Source organism: Pseudorca crassidens, chromosome 9, assembly GCF_039906515.1.
Source record: "Pseudorca crassidens isolate mPseCra1 chromosome 9, mPseCra1.hap1, whole genome shotgun sequence".
Classification (NCBI taxonomy): Eukaryota; Metazoa; Chordata; class Mammalia; order Artiodactyla; family Delphinidae; genus Pseudorca; species Pseudorca crassidens.
The window spans coordinates 47,172,501-47,189,003 of record NC_090304.1 but is presented as its reverse complement, the minus strand read 5'-3'; the positions used below and the strand labels follow the sequence as shown (position 1 = coordinate 47,189,003).

Sequence of the window (16,503 nt, the reverse complement as noted above, 5' to 3'; positions counted from 1 at the left end):
TCTCACCAAGCTTTCGGGCAGCTGTCTCCCCGAGGGTCCGGCCGGCCTTTCCCCTCGCCTGCCGGGCACCCGGCGGCCACCGTCTTTCCGCGCGCCCGCTCGCCGCAAGCTCTGGAGTCCGATTTCCCGAAGCCACTGATTTGCTCGGCGCTCAGCGCCTCTCGGGTTACGCGGGCGGCGCGAGGCTGATGGCTGCGGTGAGAGGAGCAGCCGCAAAGACGAAAACGCTCTACGTGAAACCACTGCTGCGCCGAGATCGGAGGGCAGCCGGAGCCTCCACGCGGCCCCGCAGAGCATCGCACGGCCGGCGCACAGCTCGCCCTCCCGCGGTTCGGTCCGGCCTGTCCCGGCCCCGGGGCCGCGCAGCCCGGGGCTCCCTCATCTCCCCACGCCAGTCCCACTCGGTCCTCCCCCCGCCCCAGGCTCCAGCCCCAGCGCCCTGCGGACCGCCCGCCCAGCAAGCCCGGTGTGTGGGCGCCGGTGTCCTGGCGTGTGTGTTCCCGCGCGCCGCGGCGGAGGGCGCGGGTGTGCGGGGAGTCGGGACCCCCGCCCGCCACCTACCGTCCTCCTTGTCCAGCACCATCATCTCGGGCGCTCCGTGTCCAGCCGCAGCTCGGCTCGGCCGGGAGAAGGGCGCCGGCTCCGGGCGCGCTTCGGCGGGGCGGCCGGTCCTCGGGCAGCGAGCGGGCTCTAATTACCCGCTTGCCCGGCTCTTAACCTAGATTGCACTCAGCTAGAATTACATTCAGGAGTGAAGCACTTCGCAGATACAAAAGCAGTCTCACCTACTTTTGTGCCTCAGAATTGCAAGGAACTATGAACTGCAATTTAGAGAGAGAGAAGGAGAGGGAGAGAGAAGGGGGAAGAGAGGATCAGAGCCGTTTCTTTGATTCTCACCTTCTAAATGGCTCAATTTGCCCAGTATAATCTGTCTTAATGTAATTGCATTTGATAGCTCATAACCCTGGCTCTGGCAACGACACAGCTTTCAGCCTCATAAAGTGTTTTCCCCTCGGATTTAATCTGAATCTCAATCTAAAATTATATTCAAAGAGATGGGGGAATCTCGGCGGCCGTCTCCCGCTGCCTTTCTCCCTCAACGTATGAGGTTTGCACTCCTGCTACTGAATAAATGCACACATTTCCCGAGGCCCCCCTCCCTCCCGGGTTAATGGGGAGTGGAGACGCGCGTCTGCCCGGCTCCGCAGCGCCGCCTGGAGGCCTGTCGGCCCCAACTCGGCGTGTGGCTCTGCTCAGGACCCAGGGTCCTCATTCCCAGTAACTGCCTGGTGGACCACACCTGTCTGTCACTCCCAGCCCCTCAGCCTTGATTTTGCCCCCCTCCCACGGGGCAATGTTTCTCTGACCTCGTGCCCTCCCTTCCTACTTCCTCTTCCCCAGGTTTCTGGGTGCTTCCTGGATTGTTTGGTAAAATTAACCCTCTGCAGGGCACAAATTTTCCCACTGTGTGTCTTACAGCACCACCTTTACCCCAGAAGCCCCTCCCAAGAGCATCCTGATTCCATAGAGAATGGGATCCTGTCTCAAATTCTCTCTGAGCAAGCACAGCATGGCCTTAAAGGTTTTTTTTTCATTCCACAACTATTTATTGAGCATATACTATGCACCAAGCACTATTTTAAGGCCCTGGGGATATAGCAGTGAAAACAAAGATTCCTGCTATTGCAGAGTTGACAATTCTTGCTCTGTAACTCAGGAGGCAGGAAGGGAGACAGTGTTCATCTCCTCTCCCTCTGAACCCTGCTTCTCTCCCAGAGCCCTGGGTCTGGTGCCCAGGCTGCCTACTCCAGGAAGGCCTCTCTTCAATATCAAGAGCATTATTTCCTTGACAGTACAGAGTTCCAGGATGGCATGAAAATCTTAATGGCTTTTCTCCACACAGATGTGTCAGAGGCTCATCCCCACAGTCTCTTCTGAGGACTAGACCCAGGCAAGGAGAAGGAAGCTGGAGTCCCTGGAGGGGCAAAGGGCCACCAGCTGAGACTTCATCCCATCTCTGCCTATTACCAACAGTGGACCTTAGCAAGTCATTTTCTCTCCCCAGGCCTCAGTTTCCCTGTTTGTGAAGTGGGAGACCTGCTCTGCTATCTCCAAGGTTGCTGCGGGGATCAGAGGAGATAATGCATGTGAATGTGCTTTGTGAACTGTGGCACCCCAGACAACGGAAGGGGACGTAGTGGGTACAAAGGAGACTTGGAGGCCAGGTCATGCCCCTTAAGCCCTGGGAGGCCCCAGTGCAGGGTGCTTGACTGGGGAGGGGGCGGGGGGAGTGGTGCTGCAGTCTATGGTCCTCTATCGTAGGCAGCAAAGTCAAGCTTTGAGAAAACAGAAGAGAGGCTGCTTCTAATGAGCTGCTTCCTCCGCAGCTCAGAGAGTTTCGCTTTCCCCTTCATCTTGAATACTTAATCCTAATAGTCCTTGAGTATATTTGATGTTAAATATATCATTTTGCTCAGACTCACCATCCCTCAGGACTGCGAGCTTGATCTCTCCCCTGTCACTGCAGCTGAACTGTACCCTGAGGGTCTGAGGGAGGCTTTGGCACTGCTGCCGCGGGCACATTTAGTGGCAGCCCCTCACCCCAGCCTGAGTGAGGGGGCCAGACAGTGTAGCAAGCACAGGGCCTGACAGGCTGGCAAGGGGTAGCTTCTTGCTGTAGACACCTCTGTGCTACCTGCAGGTATTCACTCCACAAGGGCTGCAGCCCTACTCCTGACCTCCAGGGCTGCTTCTCCTGACTTTCAGGGTCTGGCCCTGACCCACACACCTGGGCTCCATCAGCTGGGGCCACTTGCTCACTCTTTCATCCACGTGTTGTGCTCAGGACTCCGTCCCAACACCAGCTCTCCCCAGCCCCCAGGGTGCCCAGTTAGCAGCCACCCAGCCAACCTCCCTCTAGGGAGTCAGAGGCCTCGCATGCCACCCCAGGGACTGGTGCAGTCTTGGGGTACTGAGCAGGGGATCGGTGCTGTGTGTGAAGGGCTGGCTGCTTGTGCCCACAGGCAGCTCTCTCTGCAGCCCCAGTGGTGAGCACTGAGTTCCCACACTCACCTGGAGAAGGGCCTCTGCAGAGGCCTTCTGCTTCACAGAGCTACCCGGCAAGCCTTGGACAGTTTGGGTGACTTGAGCTCCCAGCCAGGAAGAGGCCTGCTGGATTTACAAACCCAGACACGAGCCTGGCTCATCCAACGGCCTCCCTCTCAGCTTATGGGTAACTGCAGTGCAGGCAGGTAACTCCCACGCCCATGCTCACTCCTACGCCTCCAGGTCCAGGGACACGCCCACAACACCAGGGTGCGGCCCGCGGATCCCCTGGGGCTGGGGGAGGTTGTCTGCACCTGACACATTCCACAGGTGATGAGCATATACTCCCACTTCCGTACTGCCAAGAGCGCTTCAAAATGCCCTTGAAAAGCCTCTGGGGACGGCAGGGGAGGCCATTTGATCAGCCCCCTAGGTTACGGTGAGGGAAGAGGGGGTGCTCCTGGCCGCTTTACAAAGTTTTGGGCAGGTCCTAGCAGTCTGTCTTGTACCTGGCAGTAAAGTCCTGAGGAAGGATTCCTGCATCGGGGGTGGGGGTTGGGGGGGAGGTTGGAGACTTGGTGCCCGAGGGCCCAGGCAGACCAGATATTCCAGAACCCTTCAGTAGAGCCTGTCAGATGTGCCTCAGCCTGAGGGCCCTGCTCCCAACACAGTGCAGCTGTCTCTAAGATGGGGTTACAAGCTGGCCTCACAGGTGACACTCAAAGGGGTATTTGGAGTGACAAAGGCCATTTCCCTGTGGCCGCCACAGTTGACTAGACAGGGTGAATCTACAGACTTTGCAGAACAATCAGGATACCTGCTGGCCAAGTTCAGATGCCCTGCCCTGCCCTGCCCCCGACTCACACAAAAGCAGCCCATGCACAGAGATTTGCAACCAGCTAGAGTGGAGAGGTACACGGTTGGCAAACTTTTCCTCTTTTGGTTTCTGGAGGCCCTGGACAGGCCTTCTAAGAAGCTGCAGTTATAACTTATTAGGCTTTGTGGGTGCCTAGGCAGAATCTGCACTCCAGAAAACAAGTCTCCCCACTCACTTGATGAAGTCCAATCCACCCCTGCACAACAGCCCAGAGAAGGCTGTCGATATAGGCTGTCGACCAAATGTCCTAGTTTGCCCTGGGGCTGAGGGGTTTCCAGGATCCAGGACTGTCAGTGTTAAAACAGGGACGGTCCTGGGCAAACCAGGACAGTTAATCACCCTAGTGGGATGTGGTAGGGTGGGACAAGGGACTAGTGGGGCCGGAGAGAAAGGCCAGGCAACCAGACCCTCCCCTGCACACCAGCAGCTGCCTCCCACCCCCAAATTTCCCAGCCTCCTGCCTCAGGGCTCCATCTCCTGGGCACCAAATAACTGCCCTAGCAACTGGCAGTGCTCCTTGGGCCAGCAGCACTGTGACCCCTCCTGAGAGTCTGGCAGTTAGAATGGGAAGGGTGTGAGCTGGATCCAGGGGTGGTCCAGATTTTGGGAGACCCAAGCTTCCTTATGCAACTGGGGTGGGGGGGGTTAAGAAAGGAACAGTAGATCACTAATACAAATTACAACAGAAGGACTCTGAAGCTTATAATTCATTAGCTTCAAGGTGAATCCGGCCCTGATATCTTGGATATATGGCCCATCCACGGGCCCTAGCCAGCGGAGCACCTCCCAACACGCTGGACTGGGGGAGCTGATGGTGAGCGTCCTCCCCAGCCCTGCCAGGGATGAAGCAATGTCACCCATCCCGCAGCTATGAAGTTCCAGAACGGAAGGGACCCCAGGACAGTGCCGAGTTCTCTGGGCATCCCCCTGGGGGAGCCGTTCTGCAGTCGGTGCAGAAGGGGGAGGGCGTGCAGATACCCAAGTGGGAGGCGGGGAGACTGGGGCCAGCGGGCACTGCGGGGAAGCCCGCGGCGCGGATCGGAGAGGCGCTCCTGTGTCTGCGAGGCGACAAGAGCCAGTGAGAAAGTTCCCGGCCCGAGCGTGCGGGGCTGGCGGGCTCGGGGTGGCCCGTGTGACTTCCTAATCCCCCTGAGAAGCCTCGGGGGCTGAGCCCGGCACCCCGACACACACCCGCGCGCACCTCCACCGCCCGGCTTCCAGGAAGCAGCCCAGCGGCCCGAGGCAGCCGGGAGCCGGGGGCGCTGCCGCCGCCGCCGCGCGGGGTGGCCTCGGCCGGGCCCGCGCCGCCGCCCCCACCCTGCGGCCCGCGGGTCCCCGGGCACCTACCGTCCTCCTGGTCCAACACCATGGTTCCCCCCCCGGGCCGAGGACGCAGAGGGGCGGGCGGCTCGGACTCCGCCGCCGCCCGCCTGCGCTGCTCCAGTCGGCCCCGCGCGGGCTCCGCGCCCGGCTAGCGCTGCCGCGGACGGGGGCGGGCGGACGGGGGCGGACGGACGGGCGCCGGGAGCTGAGCCCAGCGGACAGGGAGCTCGCGCGGGCGGGCGCAACCCGGGGGCGGGGCGGGGCGGGGCGGGGCTGGGGCGCATCAGCCGGGCCGGGATCGCCGAGCCGATCCGGCAGCCGCTGCCCGAGCCGGGCCGCCGCCGCCGCCGCCGCCGCCGCCGCGCGCCCTTCTCTGCGCGCTGGCAGCGCTCGCGCAGCCGAGTGAAGCCTGCGTTTCCCAGGGCCCCTCAGATTCCCCTGTTAATTAAATCAATTCATTATGCTCAGATCTGATTAGCGGCCCTTCCCCCCTTTGAATCAATTATTCAATACACAAACATAATTGCTTGGGCCAGAGGTGCACGCCATTAGCTTATTTAACTCCAAGGACACTAATTACCCGCAGGGCACGGGAACTTTTCTCATTAATTCTGACAAAACACAAAAGCACAGCCAGAGTGTGTGCGTGTGAGGACTCTGTGTGTGTATGTGTGTGTGATCACATGCCGGAGTGTGGGTTGTGTGGCGTGGTGAGCCACTGTGTGAGCTTCAGCTGGGACTTAGGGGTGGCGGAATGTGTGTGATTTCGGGTGGGAGTGTGTGGGGTGTCGTTTTGAGTCTGTGACCCTGTCCTCGTGAGTGTGGGACTTTACGTGTGCGACTGTCAGTGCATCGGGCTGGGTGTGGCTCTGAGTCTGGGGACTGAGGGCGAGGGTCCGAGCCCCAACGCAGGAATGTATGAGATTGTGCGAGTGCTTCTGTGTGTGGCTGTGAATGTGACTCCCTGGCTACTGTGGTAGGCACCCATCCCCTTTCTTTTTCGCCTAATTGCCTGGCCATTGCCCACTGCACGCTCAGACCCACAAGGGCAAGTGCAGACCACACAAGAGAAACCGGAAGAATCAGGAGGCAGTGCCCAGGTTGGGGCAGTGTCCCCCTCCCCCCATCACCGGTTTGTGCACCGACTGGACTATGCTCCCCCTCCCCCCAGTTATAAACCTCAGGTTCCCATCATCCCCTTCCCTCGCCCTCTCACTGCACATCCCTATACTTCCCCCATTCTCCAGCGTTTATTCCAAAGCCCTCCTGAGTCCCAGCTCGCCCCCTTCCATTTCCACAAGTGCTTGATATCTAGGCACACTCCCCCACCCAATTCCACAAACCTTACTTCTTTGCCTCCTGTCTGTAAGGTTGAACAGAGGGTGTGCCTATGGTCGACCAACTTCTCCACATTTTACCTCCCAGGAAATCTCTATTGAGAGAGAGCCAGTGAGAGAGCCCACAGAGGCAGGGACACAGAGGGTAATTGATTCCCCCAAATTAGGTTTCTGCTTTCTAAAGACCGGTATTGTTCCTGTTCTCAATGTGCACAGAGGTATTGAAGATTTCCTTTTTGTTTCCTCAGGCAATGAATGAGCTTAATCCATTTGGCTTTATAAATCAGGAAACTAATATTCGCTCCTTCCATAGCCGCTTTTTAAAAAATTTAATTGGTGGGGGAGGCACAGCTTGTCACCCTTATGCTGTCCCCAAGCCCCCACTTATCAAAACACATTCTGATTGAGGGGTGGAGAGAGGGCTGGGGGGAAGGGAGGGCTCATCCTGATTCCTTCTGCCCTCCTCCATCCTTGCCCATGGACCCACATAGTTCATATTGGGAAAAGTTTGTGAAATGACTGAATTAATCATATTCAGTTCAGTAAAGAAAAGCAGACTGTTCAGAGGTGCTCTTCAGGATGATCTCCCACATCTGCTGCTCTTGGTCTCCCATGAGCACTGAACATGGCCTTGCCATGACTGGGTCTGGCAAATCCTCATCCTCACCATCCAGCACAAGCTGCTAGAGTCATCTTCCTGGTGCCAAGCCCTGCGCCTGCTACTCTCCTGCTCAAGGTACCAAAATGTTCATTGCAGCTCTATTTACAATAGCCCAGAGATGGAAGCAACCTAAGTGTCCATCAACGGATGAATGGATAAAGAAGATGCGGCACATATATACAATGGAATATTACTCAGCCATAAAAAGGAACGAAATTGAGCTATTTGTAATGAGGTGGATAGACCTAGAGTCTGTCATACAGAGTGACGTAAGTCAGAAAGAGAAAGACAAATACCGTATGCTAACACATATATATGGAATTTAAGAAAAAAATGTCATGAAGAACCTAGGGGTAAGACAGGGATAAAGACACAGACTTACTAGAGAATGGACTTGAGGATATGGGGAGGGGGAAGGGTGAGCTGTGACAAAGCGAGAGAGAGGCATGGACATATATACACTACCAAACGTAAGGTAGATAGCTAGTGGGAAGCAGCTGCATAGCACAGGGAGATCAGCTCTCGGTGCTTTGTGACTGCCTGGAGGGGTGGGATAGGGAGGGTGGGAGGGAGGGAGATGCAAGAGGGAAGAGATATGGGAACATATGTATATGTATAACTGATTCACTTTGTTATAAAGCAGAAACAAAAAATAAAATTAAAAAAAAAAGAAGCTTCCATGGCTCCCCTTTGTCCATAAAACAAAGCCCTAACTACTTATCCTATCATTTCAGGCCCTTCGGGAGATCTGGGGAAGCCTTTGTAACCACCACTGCCCTTCACTTCAATTCAATTGCTATCTATTGATCTCCAACAACAATCCCACACTCCAGCCCCTCTGGACTGCTTTACTGTAATTGAACACACCCTGCAGGTTCTTGCTCTAGTGATTCTTCTCATGGCATCCCTCTGCTTAGAAAGCCCTTGCCCACCTCTCAAAGCCCTCTAAGGAAACCTCACCCCTACGTTTCTCTAAGTGAGTATCTCTATGTGAAGTCTGGATGACTGAGTGGTATGTGGATTATTCCATTGAGCCCTGGAGTATAAGGTCAGCCCTTGAGGGCAGAGTTTCAGCTCTCCTCTGGAGTGGAAGGACAGATATCATATGAAGAGTCTACACTGGGTCACTGGAGAAAATGCGATCTGCAGAAGCAGGGGAAGGATTCAGATATAAGAATGGAGGCTCAGAAGGAGGGAACCTTGGGTACCGTCTTTCCTCCCTCCCCAGGATCTCAGATGGCATGGGACCAGAACCCAGTTGCACGCTTCCTCTGGATCTAATATTTGGATCTCCATGCTTCTCTGTGTTGCTGGGCATGGCCACTGCCTGGATTGGTGCCGGCTGTTCCTGGCACTAGGGCATCTGGCCAACAGGACAAGAGGGGGCTGAAATTCTGCCCTCTCTCTGCTCTCCAAGCCATGTGCTTGACATGGGCTGTACCCACCAAAAGAGGGTACTTTTTGCTAGTTTGCACAGAAGCACTATGTGGACTCGCGTGGCCCCGGAATTGAGTGATCTGCTTGGCCAGATCTGACACTCAAGGAGGCCGGCCTGAAGGGTTGAGCACCCAGCCTCCTCTGCCCCCACCCTCACTCACACCAAGGGCCTGTGTGAGCTCTTAGAAGACCAGCCTCCTGGTTTTCATAGAGGAAGAGAAAATTCAGAGAGTTTAAGCATAATGGGTGGTCAGGGATACTGAAACAGATGCCCAGCCCATCTTTGAATTTATATGGGCCCCAAGCACTGGTGAAGGACACTGAACTCAGTCCATCCCTGAGATTCAGACATGGACAGACCTACTGTAAGGATCAAGGTCCCCAGCAGAAACCACGCTGGAGGAGAAACAGTGAGCTTCCTGAAAGGAGATCCTCATGGGCACCTAGACTGAGTAGAAAGGCCTGGAGTTTGGAGGGGCAGCAACTCCAGGTATGGCGCAAAGCTAGGCCTGACCCACTTCTACCCGGCACTCCCATAGGAAGTGGGCAGTGGTGCAGATGAGGAAGCATAACACTAACGGCTTTAGTATTGAAGCCTCCTCTGAAAGAGCTGGTCACTAGGAACAAAAGGTAACTGTAGAGAGGGACAAGAGCAACTGGGTCAGCAGCTCGGTGGCATTGGTGGCAGCACATGCATGCAATGGACGACAAGATGGCAAGAGTATTGGGAAGCAGCTCTCGTTATATGGGAGGCATCTGTATCCCTAGCCCATCAATCCTACCTCCCAACCCTGGGACTGTTAGAGAGAAAATGGCTTTATCCAGAACTCCAAATCTGATAGTGTCCAGAGGGCACTTGGATAACACATGTAAGCATTCCTAGAAGGTCTTACACCTTTTTGGAGAGGAGGATCCAGAAGAAGAGAATCAGAGCATGAGAATTTCGGGCTAATTGTTGTGAATGTGTAAGATCTGGTACCCGGCATATGTATGGGCTCCATATTCCAACCTGCTTTCGCTATGTGACTGGCATGAAGGGAGAGGCTGTGGGAGCAGGAATGGGCCGGAACAGCCCCGACTGCCAGCTTTGCCTGACGGCAGTGGAGATCAGCAGGACACGCAAAGGGCCTCATTAATATCAGGCCAACCAAAGGCTTTGTTCCCACGGCCCCTCGCTGCCCGGAAGGTCTCCTGAAGCCACACATGCTCGCCCATGCTCCTGAACTTCTGTCTCATTTCTCTTCTTGTCTCCCCAACTGTCTGATTCATCCCCCTGCTCCTCTGAAGTCTCAGCAGATGATGTCACCTCCTATCTTATGAGATGAGAGGTGTTAGACAGAAAGGCCCACCTCCCCCTGCCGAACACCTTCCCCTGGGGTGCTGTCCACGGCTGTTGGGGTGTGTAGCCCTTACTCGGGATTTCTCCTTTGAGTTCTACTCCAGTATTTCCAAATGCCCCCTTGATATTTCCACTTGGCTGTTTCAAAGGTATCTTAAAATTTAAAATCCAAATTGAGCTCATGATTTCTTCCCAAATCTTTCTTCATCTTGTTCCAGTAAACCTGCCACTCAGTTCTTAATACCAGAAATCTGGAAGTAAAGCAGAATTTCAACCAAGCCAGCAAAAGTAACCAAAAAGAAGTTTGTGTGTGTGTGTGTGTGTAAGAAACAGCAAATATATGGAATAAGTAAAGTATATCAGTATATTACACTAAATGTGAAGAGACTGGATTTCCCTATCAAAAAACAGTTTGTCTAAGTTAAAACATAAAATATAGCCAAATGCTGTTGACAAGAAATATTCCCCAAACAAGGAATTCCTCTATGAAAACCAGACCCATTAATTCCACTTCTAGGTATATAGACAAGAGAACTGAAAACATGGCCACACAAAAATTTGTACAGTGATGTTTATAGCAGCATTATTTATAATAGCCAAAAGGTGGGAAAAAACCAAATGTCCATCAACTGACAAATGGACATGACTGGGCCATAAAAAGGAATGAAGTACTGATACACGCCACAAAATGGGTGAGCCTTTAAAATGTTATGCTGTGTGAAAGAAGGCAGTCACAAAAGTCTACATGTTATATGAGTCCATTCATTCAAAATGTCAAGCGTAGGCAAGTCAGTAGAGACAGAAAGCAGATGAGTGGGGTTAATAGTGGGATGACAGCTAAAAGGCACAGGGTTTCTTTTTGAGGTAATGAAAGGTTCTAAAGTTGACTGTGGTGATTCACCCATCTATAAATACACTAACATGCATTACATTGTACACTTTAAATGGATAAATTGTATGGTATGTAAATTATATCTCAATAAAGCTATTTTTTAAAATGGTGCTACCATAATTGGTTATCCATCTGGAAGAAACAAATGGGATCCCTACCCACTCCCATAAAGATTATGTTCCAAATGGGTTAGAGATTTTAATACAAAAATGAAACAATGAAAATATTAGAAGAAATTTAAAGGAAAAATGGAATAGATTTGGATAATGAAAACATGAGTAAATTTGGTGGGGGATATCTGCAAGAGTAGCAAAAGAAAGGATAGACATTATACTAAGTTAATTTTTAAAACTTTGATGGCGGGCTTCCTTGGTGGCGCAGTGGTTGAGAGTCCGCCTGCCGATGCAGGGGACGCGGGTTCGTGCCCCGGTCCGGGAAGATCCCACATGCCGCCGAGCGGCTGGGCCCGTGAGCCATGGCCGCTGGGCTTGCGCGTCCGGAGCCTGTGCTCCGCAAAGGGAGAGGCCACAACAGTGAGAAAAAAAAACTTTGATGGCAAAAGATACCATAAACAAAGAAAAACAACCAATGATTTACCAGAAAAATATATGCAAAATATAAAACAATAAAAGGGAAAATGTTGTATATACAAAGAGTTTCTATAAATTGTAAAGAAAAAGACAAATGCCCAAAAGAAAAATGGAAATAGGGTATGAACAGGCTGTTGCGGGAGGAGGAAATCTCAATGGCCAATAAAATGCTTACCCTCATTATTGTTTAGGAAAATGCAAATTAAAGCAAAATAAGTTTTCATTACTTTAATTCATCAGATTGGAAAAAAAATTAAGAGTAAATTTAAGGTCTGTTAGAAATGTGAGAAAATGGGCGCTCTCATTTGTTGCTGAGCAAGTAATCGGGCACTATCTGATACAATTTGGGGCAAGTAACCTGGTGCTATTGATTAAAATTAGAAATGCACATACCTTTTTTTTTTAACATCTTCATTGGAGTACAACTGCTTTACAATGGTGCGTTAATTTCTGCTTTACAACAAAGTGAATCAGTTATACATATACATATGTTCCCATATCTCTTCCCTCTTGCGTCTCCCTCCCTCCCACCCTCCTTATCCCACCCGCACATACCTTTTGACCCAGAAATTCTCCTTCTGGGAATATATCTTATGGAGGAAAATCACCCGTATTTAAGGGTAGCCTTATAATTTCAGCATTGTTTGTGGTGGCAGGAAACTGGAAACTATCTGATATCAATGTCACTCAATGATCAAATAAACTGTCGTACAGCCCAGCTGAAGAACATCATGCAGCTGTTAAAACGGGAGTTAGACCTACAGCTATGGAATTGCGAAGGGTGTCTGTGATGTACTGTTAAGCGAGAAAAGTAGGTTGCAGAGTAAGTAGCAAGTAATATCCCATTTAAAAGAAAACCTCTCTCTGCTTAGATGAACACAAAGGCAAGATGTGCAAGGCTGCTCCTGTTCAGGCTGTCAGCAGGGTGGCCTTAGCAGGTGAGAGTGGAAGGCGGGAGTTAAGGGCAAAGTAGCAACTTTCTTCATTGTGTACCTTTAGAATCTTTTCATTACTTATAATAAGTAAGTAACTTGTAATTTTAAAAAATTTAGAAATAAATTGGAGTCATTTTTGACACTCCCTCCAATCACACAGTCATCACGACTGCGCTAGTCTGAGGGACCGTTATCTTTTGCATGCTGCTGCAAGAGCTTCCTGCTAGCCTCCCTGCATCCACCCTGAGGCCCGCTAATATAGCCTCCATACCCTGTATGCAGCCAGGAGATGTCTTCAAAATGCAGATCAGATTTGGTCAACCAACCGTCAGAGCTGTAATGGCTCCCGGTTGCTCTCTGCAGAAAGCCCCCATCCCCAGCCTGTCCCTTGGCTCTGCACAAGTAGGGTCTCCTGAAGCATCTCCCATCACGGGCACCCACCACTTGCTCCCACCTGCAGTCGTTGCCCTTGTCATTGTCTGAACCACTGCTTGCCTCAGGGCCTGCAGGCTCGCTGTTTCATCTACATGGAACGTTCTTCATTTGGACCACCTCTTGTTCACCCTGTGGGTCTGGGATTTAATGTCACTCTCTTCATCAGGGTGGCCTCTCCCCTCCAGACTAGGTTAGATCTCCCTCTTACAGTCTGGCGGGGCCCTCTGCTTTTCCTCCATAGTTCTTATCACAACGATCTAGTTAATTACATAGTTATTTGTATACTTATTTGTGTGACGGGGATCAAAGAAAAACTGTTAAGTTGTAAGTGTTTGCATCTTCTCTTCCAACCTCCTGCTTTGGGGGAGAAATGGGTCAGACAAGAAGGCCCAGGGGTCTAACCCAATTCTGAGATTCTGAACTTGTCCTTGCCCTTCTCACAGCCACCACCCTAACCACAGTTGGGAGAATTTGTCTCCTCACATATTTCCCTCCACCCTTGTATTTATCTAGTCATCTAGCTTGTTCTGAGAACTGGTGATGACAGGGCCCTCTGTGGTGCTGGTGAGCTTGCAGGCTTCCCTGGCAGTTCAGAGTGGCACACTCGGTCTCCAAATGGCTTTCTTCTGCACCTCCCACCCATCAGAGACCCTCACCACGGGGGCGTCCTGGAGCCCCACTGTGCCCTCTGAGGCCACAGCCACCCCAGCAACCAAGCTCCAGCCTGATCGGCAGCTTCAGAATCCCAATCCCATGGGCTTCCCTGCTGGCGCAATGGTTGAGAATCCGCCTGCCAATGCAGGGGACACGGGTTCGAGCCCTGGTCCGGGAAGATCCCACATGCCACGGAGCAACTAAGCCCGTGCGCCACAAGTAATGAGCCTGCACTCTAGAGCCTGCGAGCCACAACTACAGAGCCCGAGTGCCACAACTACTGAAGCCCGCACGCCTAGAGCCTGTGCTCTGCAACAAGAGAAGCCACCGCAAGGAGAAGCCCGCGCACCGCAACGATGAGCAGCCCCCGCTTGCCGCAACTAGAGAAAGCCCGCGCGCAGCAACAAAGACCCAACACAGCCAAAAATAAATAAATTATTAAAAAAAAAAAGAAAAAAGAAAAAAGAATCCCAATCCCAATCAGAATCCCGAATAATCATCCTGCGTGATTAGGGTCCTCTGTTCCCTTTCCCGTCCTCCTAATCACCTGTCCACGGAGGACTGAACACCTGGAGTGATCCTGGGCTGGATCTCTGAAGCCGGGCATCCCCACGTACTCGTGGGGCTGGGGCTGGTCCCAGAGCTTCATGGACTCCTGCCGACCGGCCCGTGGGCTGAGCACTGTGACTCAGTCCCAGAGAACAGACAGTGTCCTGACAAGCTTACCAGAGTGAACACGCCCACATGCAGGTGGTCCCCTTGGAGCTACAGCCGCATGTCCCAACAGCACACGCGTCCCAGAAGCCATCCTCCCGATGCTGCAGGCAGGGGCCAAGGTACGTGAGGCTGATGGGGAAGCACTCCTGGTCTGCTTCCTCCAGCCTCTATCTAGTGGGGTCCTTCTGTCCTACCCCTGCTCCCAAATCGAAGAGGCCCAAGGGGTTCTTTGGCACGCCCAGCCTGTCTGAGAGGCCCCACCAGTGCCCAAATGATACAAGTTTGGAGAAAAATCCATCACCCTGGAAGCACATAGTCCTCTATGGCTGCTGTTACCCAGGACCTGCCTGGGTTTCTCCAAGCCAGGCATTGAGCCCTCACACCTGGGCCCCTTCTGTGGTCAGTCGTAGAAATATCTGAGTCCTGTCAGGGCTGGAGGTCACAGTCAGCCACTACTCAGGGCCTGCACTAAATATGCCCCAGCCCAGCAGACTGAGTCACCCACACAGCCTGGAGACCGGCTGCTAATTCAGACCCTCAAAGAGCCTGTGGTGCTGCCCTGAGGCCTCTCAGACTTGGTGGTGACGGCTCAGGCCTGGATCCTGATTCAGGTTCGAACACTACTTAATGCAGATCTCAGGCAACTTCCCCTTCCTGAGCATGGCCGACTGCTGTTGGTGTCCCCAGCCTCCATTCTCCCCTCCCTCCAGGGCAGCTGCCCAACTGGAGACTATCTTTCCCAGCTTCCCTTGCAAATAGGTATAGACAACTTACTATTCTCATCTGTAGGCAGGAGAGATATGAGCTACTTTTCCCTCTCCTGTGTACAAGGACGTTGCTTATCCAGGGCTTCCTGTCTTCCCCGCTTCCCATAAGCTAGAATACAGACATTCCAATACCCAGATTGGACTATGCAGGTGACAACACCGGAAAGGATGCAGGGAAACAAAGTGGAAGGAAGCTGGGTCCCTGAGTGACCTTGTAGAGCAGCCCTGACAACCTGAGCTTCTTACCTCGTGTTATGAGAGAGAGAAATAAAGTTCCATCTTATTCAAGCCATCGCAGTTTGGGGTCTATCACAGCAGCTTCGCCTTTCCCCTAATGCATGCATTGAGCCTGATTCCCCAGCAATAAAATGGTTTCTTCAAGTTCCAAGTTTCCAATTCCAGGCTTTGCTTTGCCAGGACTTGGGTTTCTAGGAAGCTGCCCAGAATGCTCCCTTGGCCTGAGCAGACCCTTGTTATATGCCCTGCTTCATCCTTCCTTCAAGAAGTTCCCTGATGGTCACATAGGGCCTGACCCTGGGACAGACGGGGGAAAGGATATGCAGAAGTTTATCTTTTTAGCTGAGGGCACAGCTGGAACAGGAGTCAAGGCCAGCGGGATTAGTCTCTGTTTTAGGCTGCCTAGATCCCTGGTTTGAGCCTAGTTAGGTGTTCATCCTGACCCTACCCTTGGCTATTTTAGCCCAACTGCTCCAGCTGTGGGGCCTCTTGCAGTCCCCACCCCTCACTCACCTTTTCTGCTGATTCTAAGCCAGATTCTCTGAACCTGAAGATGTGACCCAGGTCTGTGGACACAAAAAGATCAGGGGGCTGCCTTTCCTAAAACTCCACTTCGTAGGACCCAGGTGGGTCCCTGGCTAAGGTGGCACCCTCCTACTTCATGCCTTGCCCGAGGGCCCCAGCAAGTTGGCTCAACAACTCTCAGAGCAACGTGATCACACACGAACCTGTGCCCCAGAGGGGAGCCGCCTAGGCTGGTCAGACCTAACCTGACCTTGAGCATTTGTCTGGGGGTGATCCTAACAGGAGTTCAGGAGCTGGAAGCTACTGATCTAGACTGAACGGCCTAAGATAAGCCCAGATCTGCTAAGGCCAGCAGAACCATGCCGAGGAGTGGAGGTGGGCCTGATGCTCCTGCTTTGTAAGTCTGGACCGAAAGCCTCTCAGCCTTCCTCATGCTCCCCTTGTCTACAGCCAACTGTGTCCTGTGCCTCCTATGTTCAGGCCCCACGCTGGGCACCAGGGTTCACAGTCACTGTAGTAGACAACTATGAGGTGTCTGCTTAGCATAACCTCCCATTACTTGCCCTCATCCATCATCCCATTCGTACGTCTCCTGTGAAAGATATTCAGCTCTTAACATAATCCTACCCCCATGGCCTGATGGACCCTGGAGTAGGCACGTGATCCAAGCTAGACTGATGGGTCCCCCCTGCTAGGAGTTTTGGACTTGGGACCAAGAGAGTTGAGTTAGTC

At 52.8% G+C, this 16,503-nt stretch overlaps 1 protein-coding gene across 5 annotated transcripts in view; it reads right to left on the bottom strand.

Annotated features, from left to right (window-relative positions):
* LMO1 (LIM domain only 1) overlaps window positions 1-16,503 on the bottom strand; it is a 56,068-nt gene that overhangs the window by 34,714 nt on the left and 4,851 nt on the right. Inside the window, exons 1-3 of one of the 5 annotated variants that reach the window (XM_067750029.1) lie at window positions 5,270-5,429; window positions 562-821; window positions 7-192 (exon numbers count right to left, since the gene is read on the bottom strand). The exons of 1 other annotated variant lie outside the window; for it this stretch is intronic. Coding sequence is in view for 3 of the 4 variants with exons in the window: in XM_067750026.1 (XP_067606127.1) it covers window positions 562-586 (25 nt within the window). In the remaining variant the exon portion in view is untranslated. Of the gene's footprint in view, window positions 1-6; window positions 193-561; window positions 822-3,072; window positions 3,218-5,269; window positions 5,450-16,503 lie in introns of those variants that run through there. 3 more of the 5 variants (XM_067750026.1, XM_067750027.1, XM_067750028.1) reach the window with 3 other exon arrangements.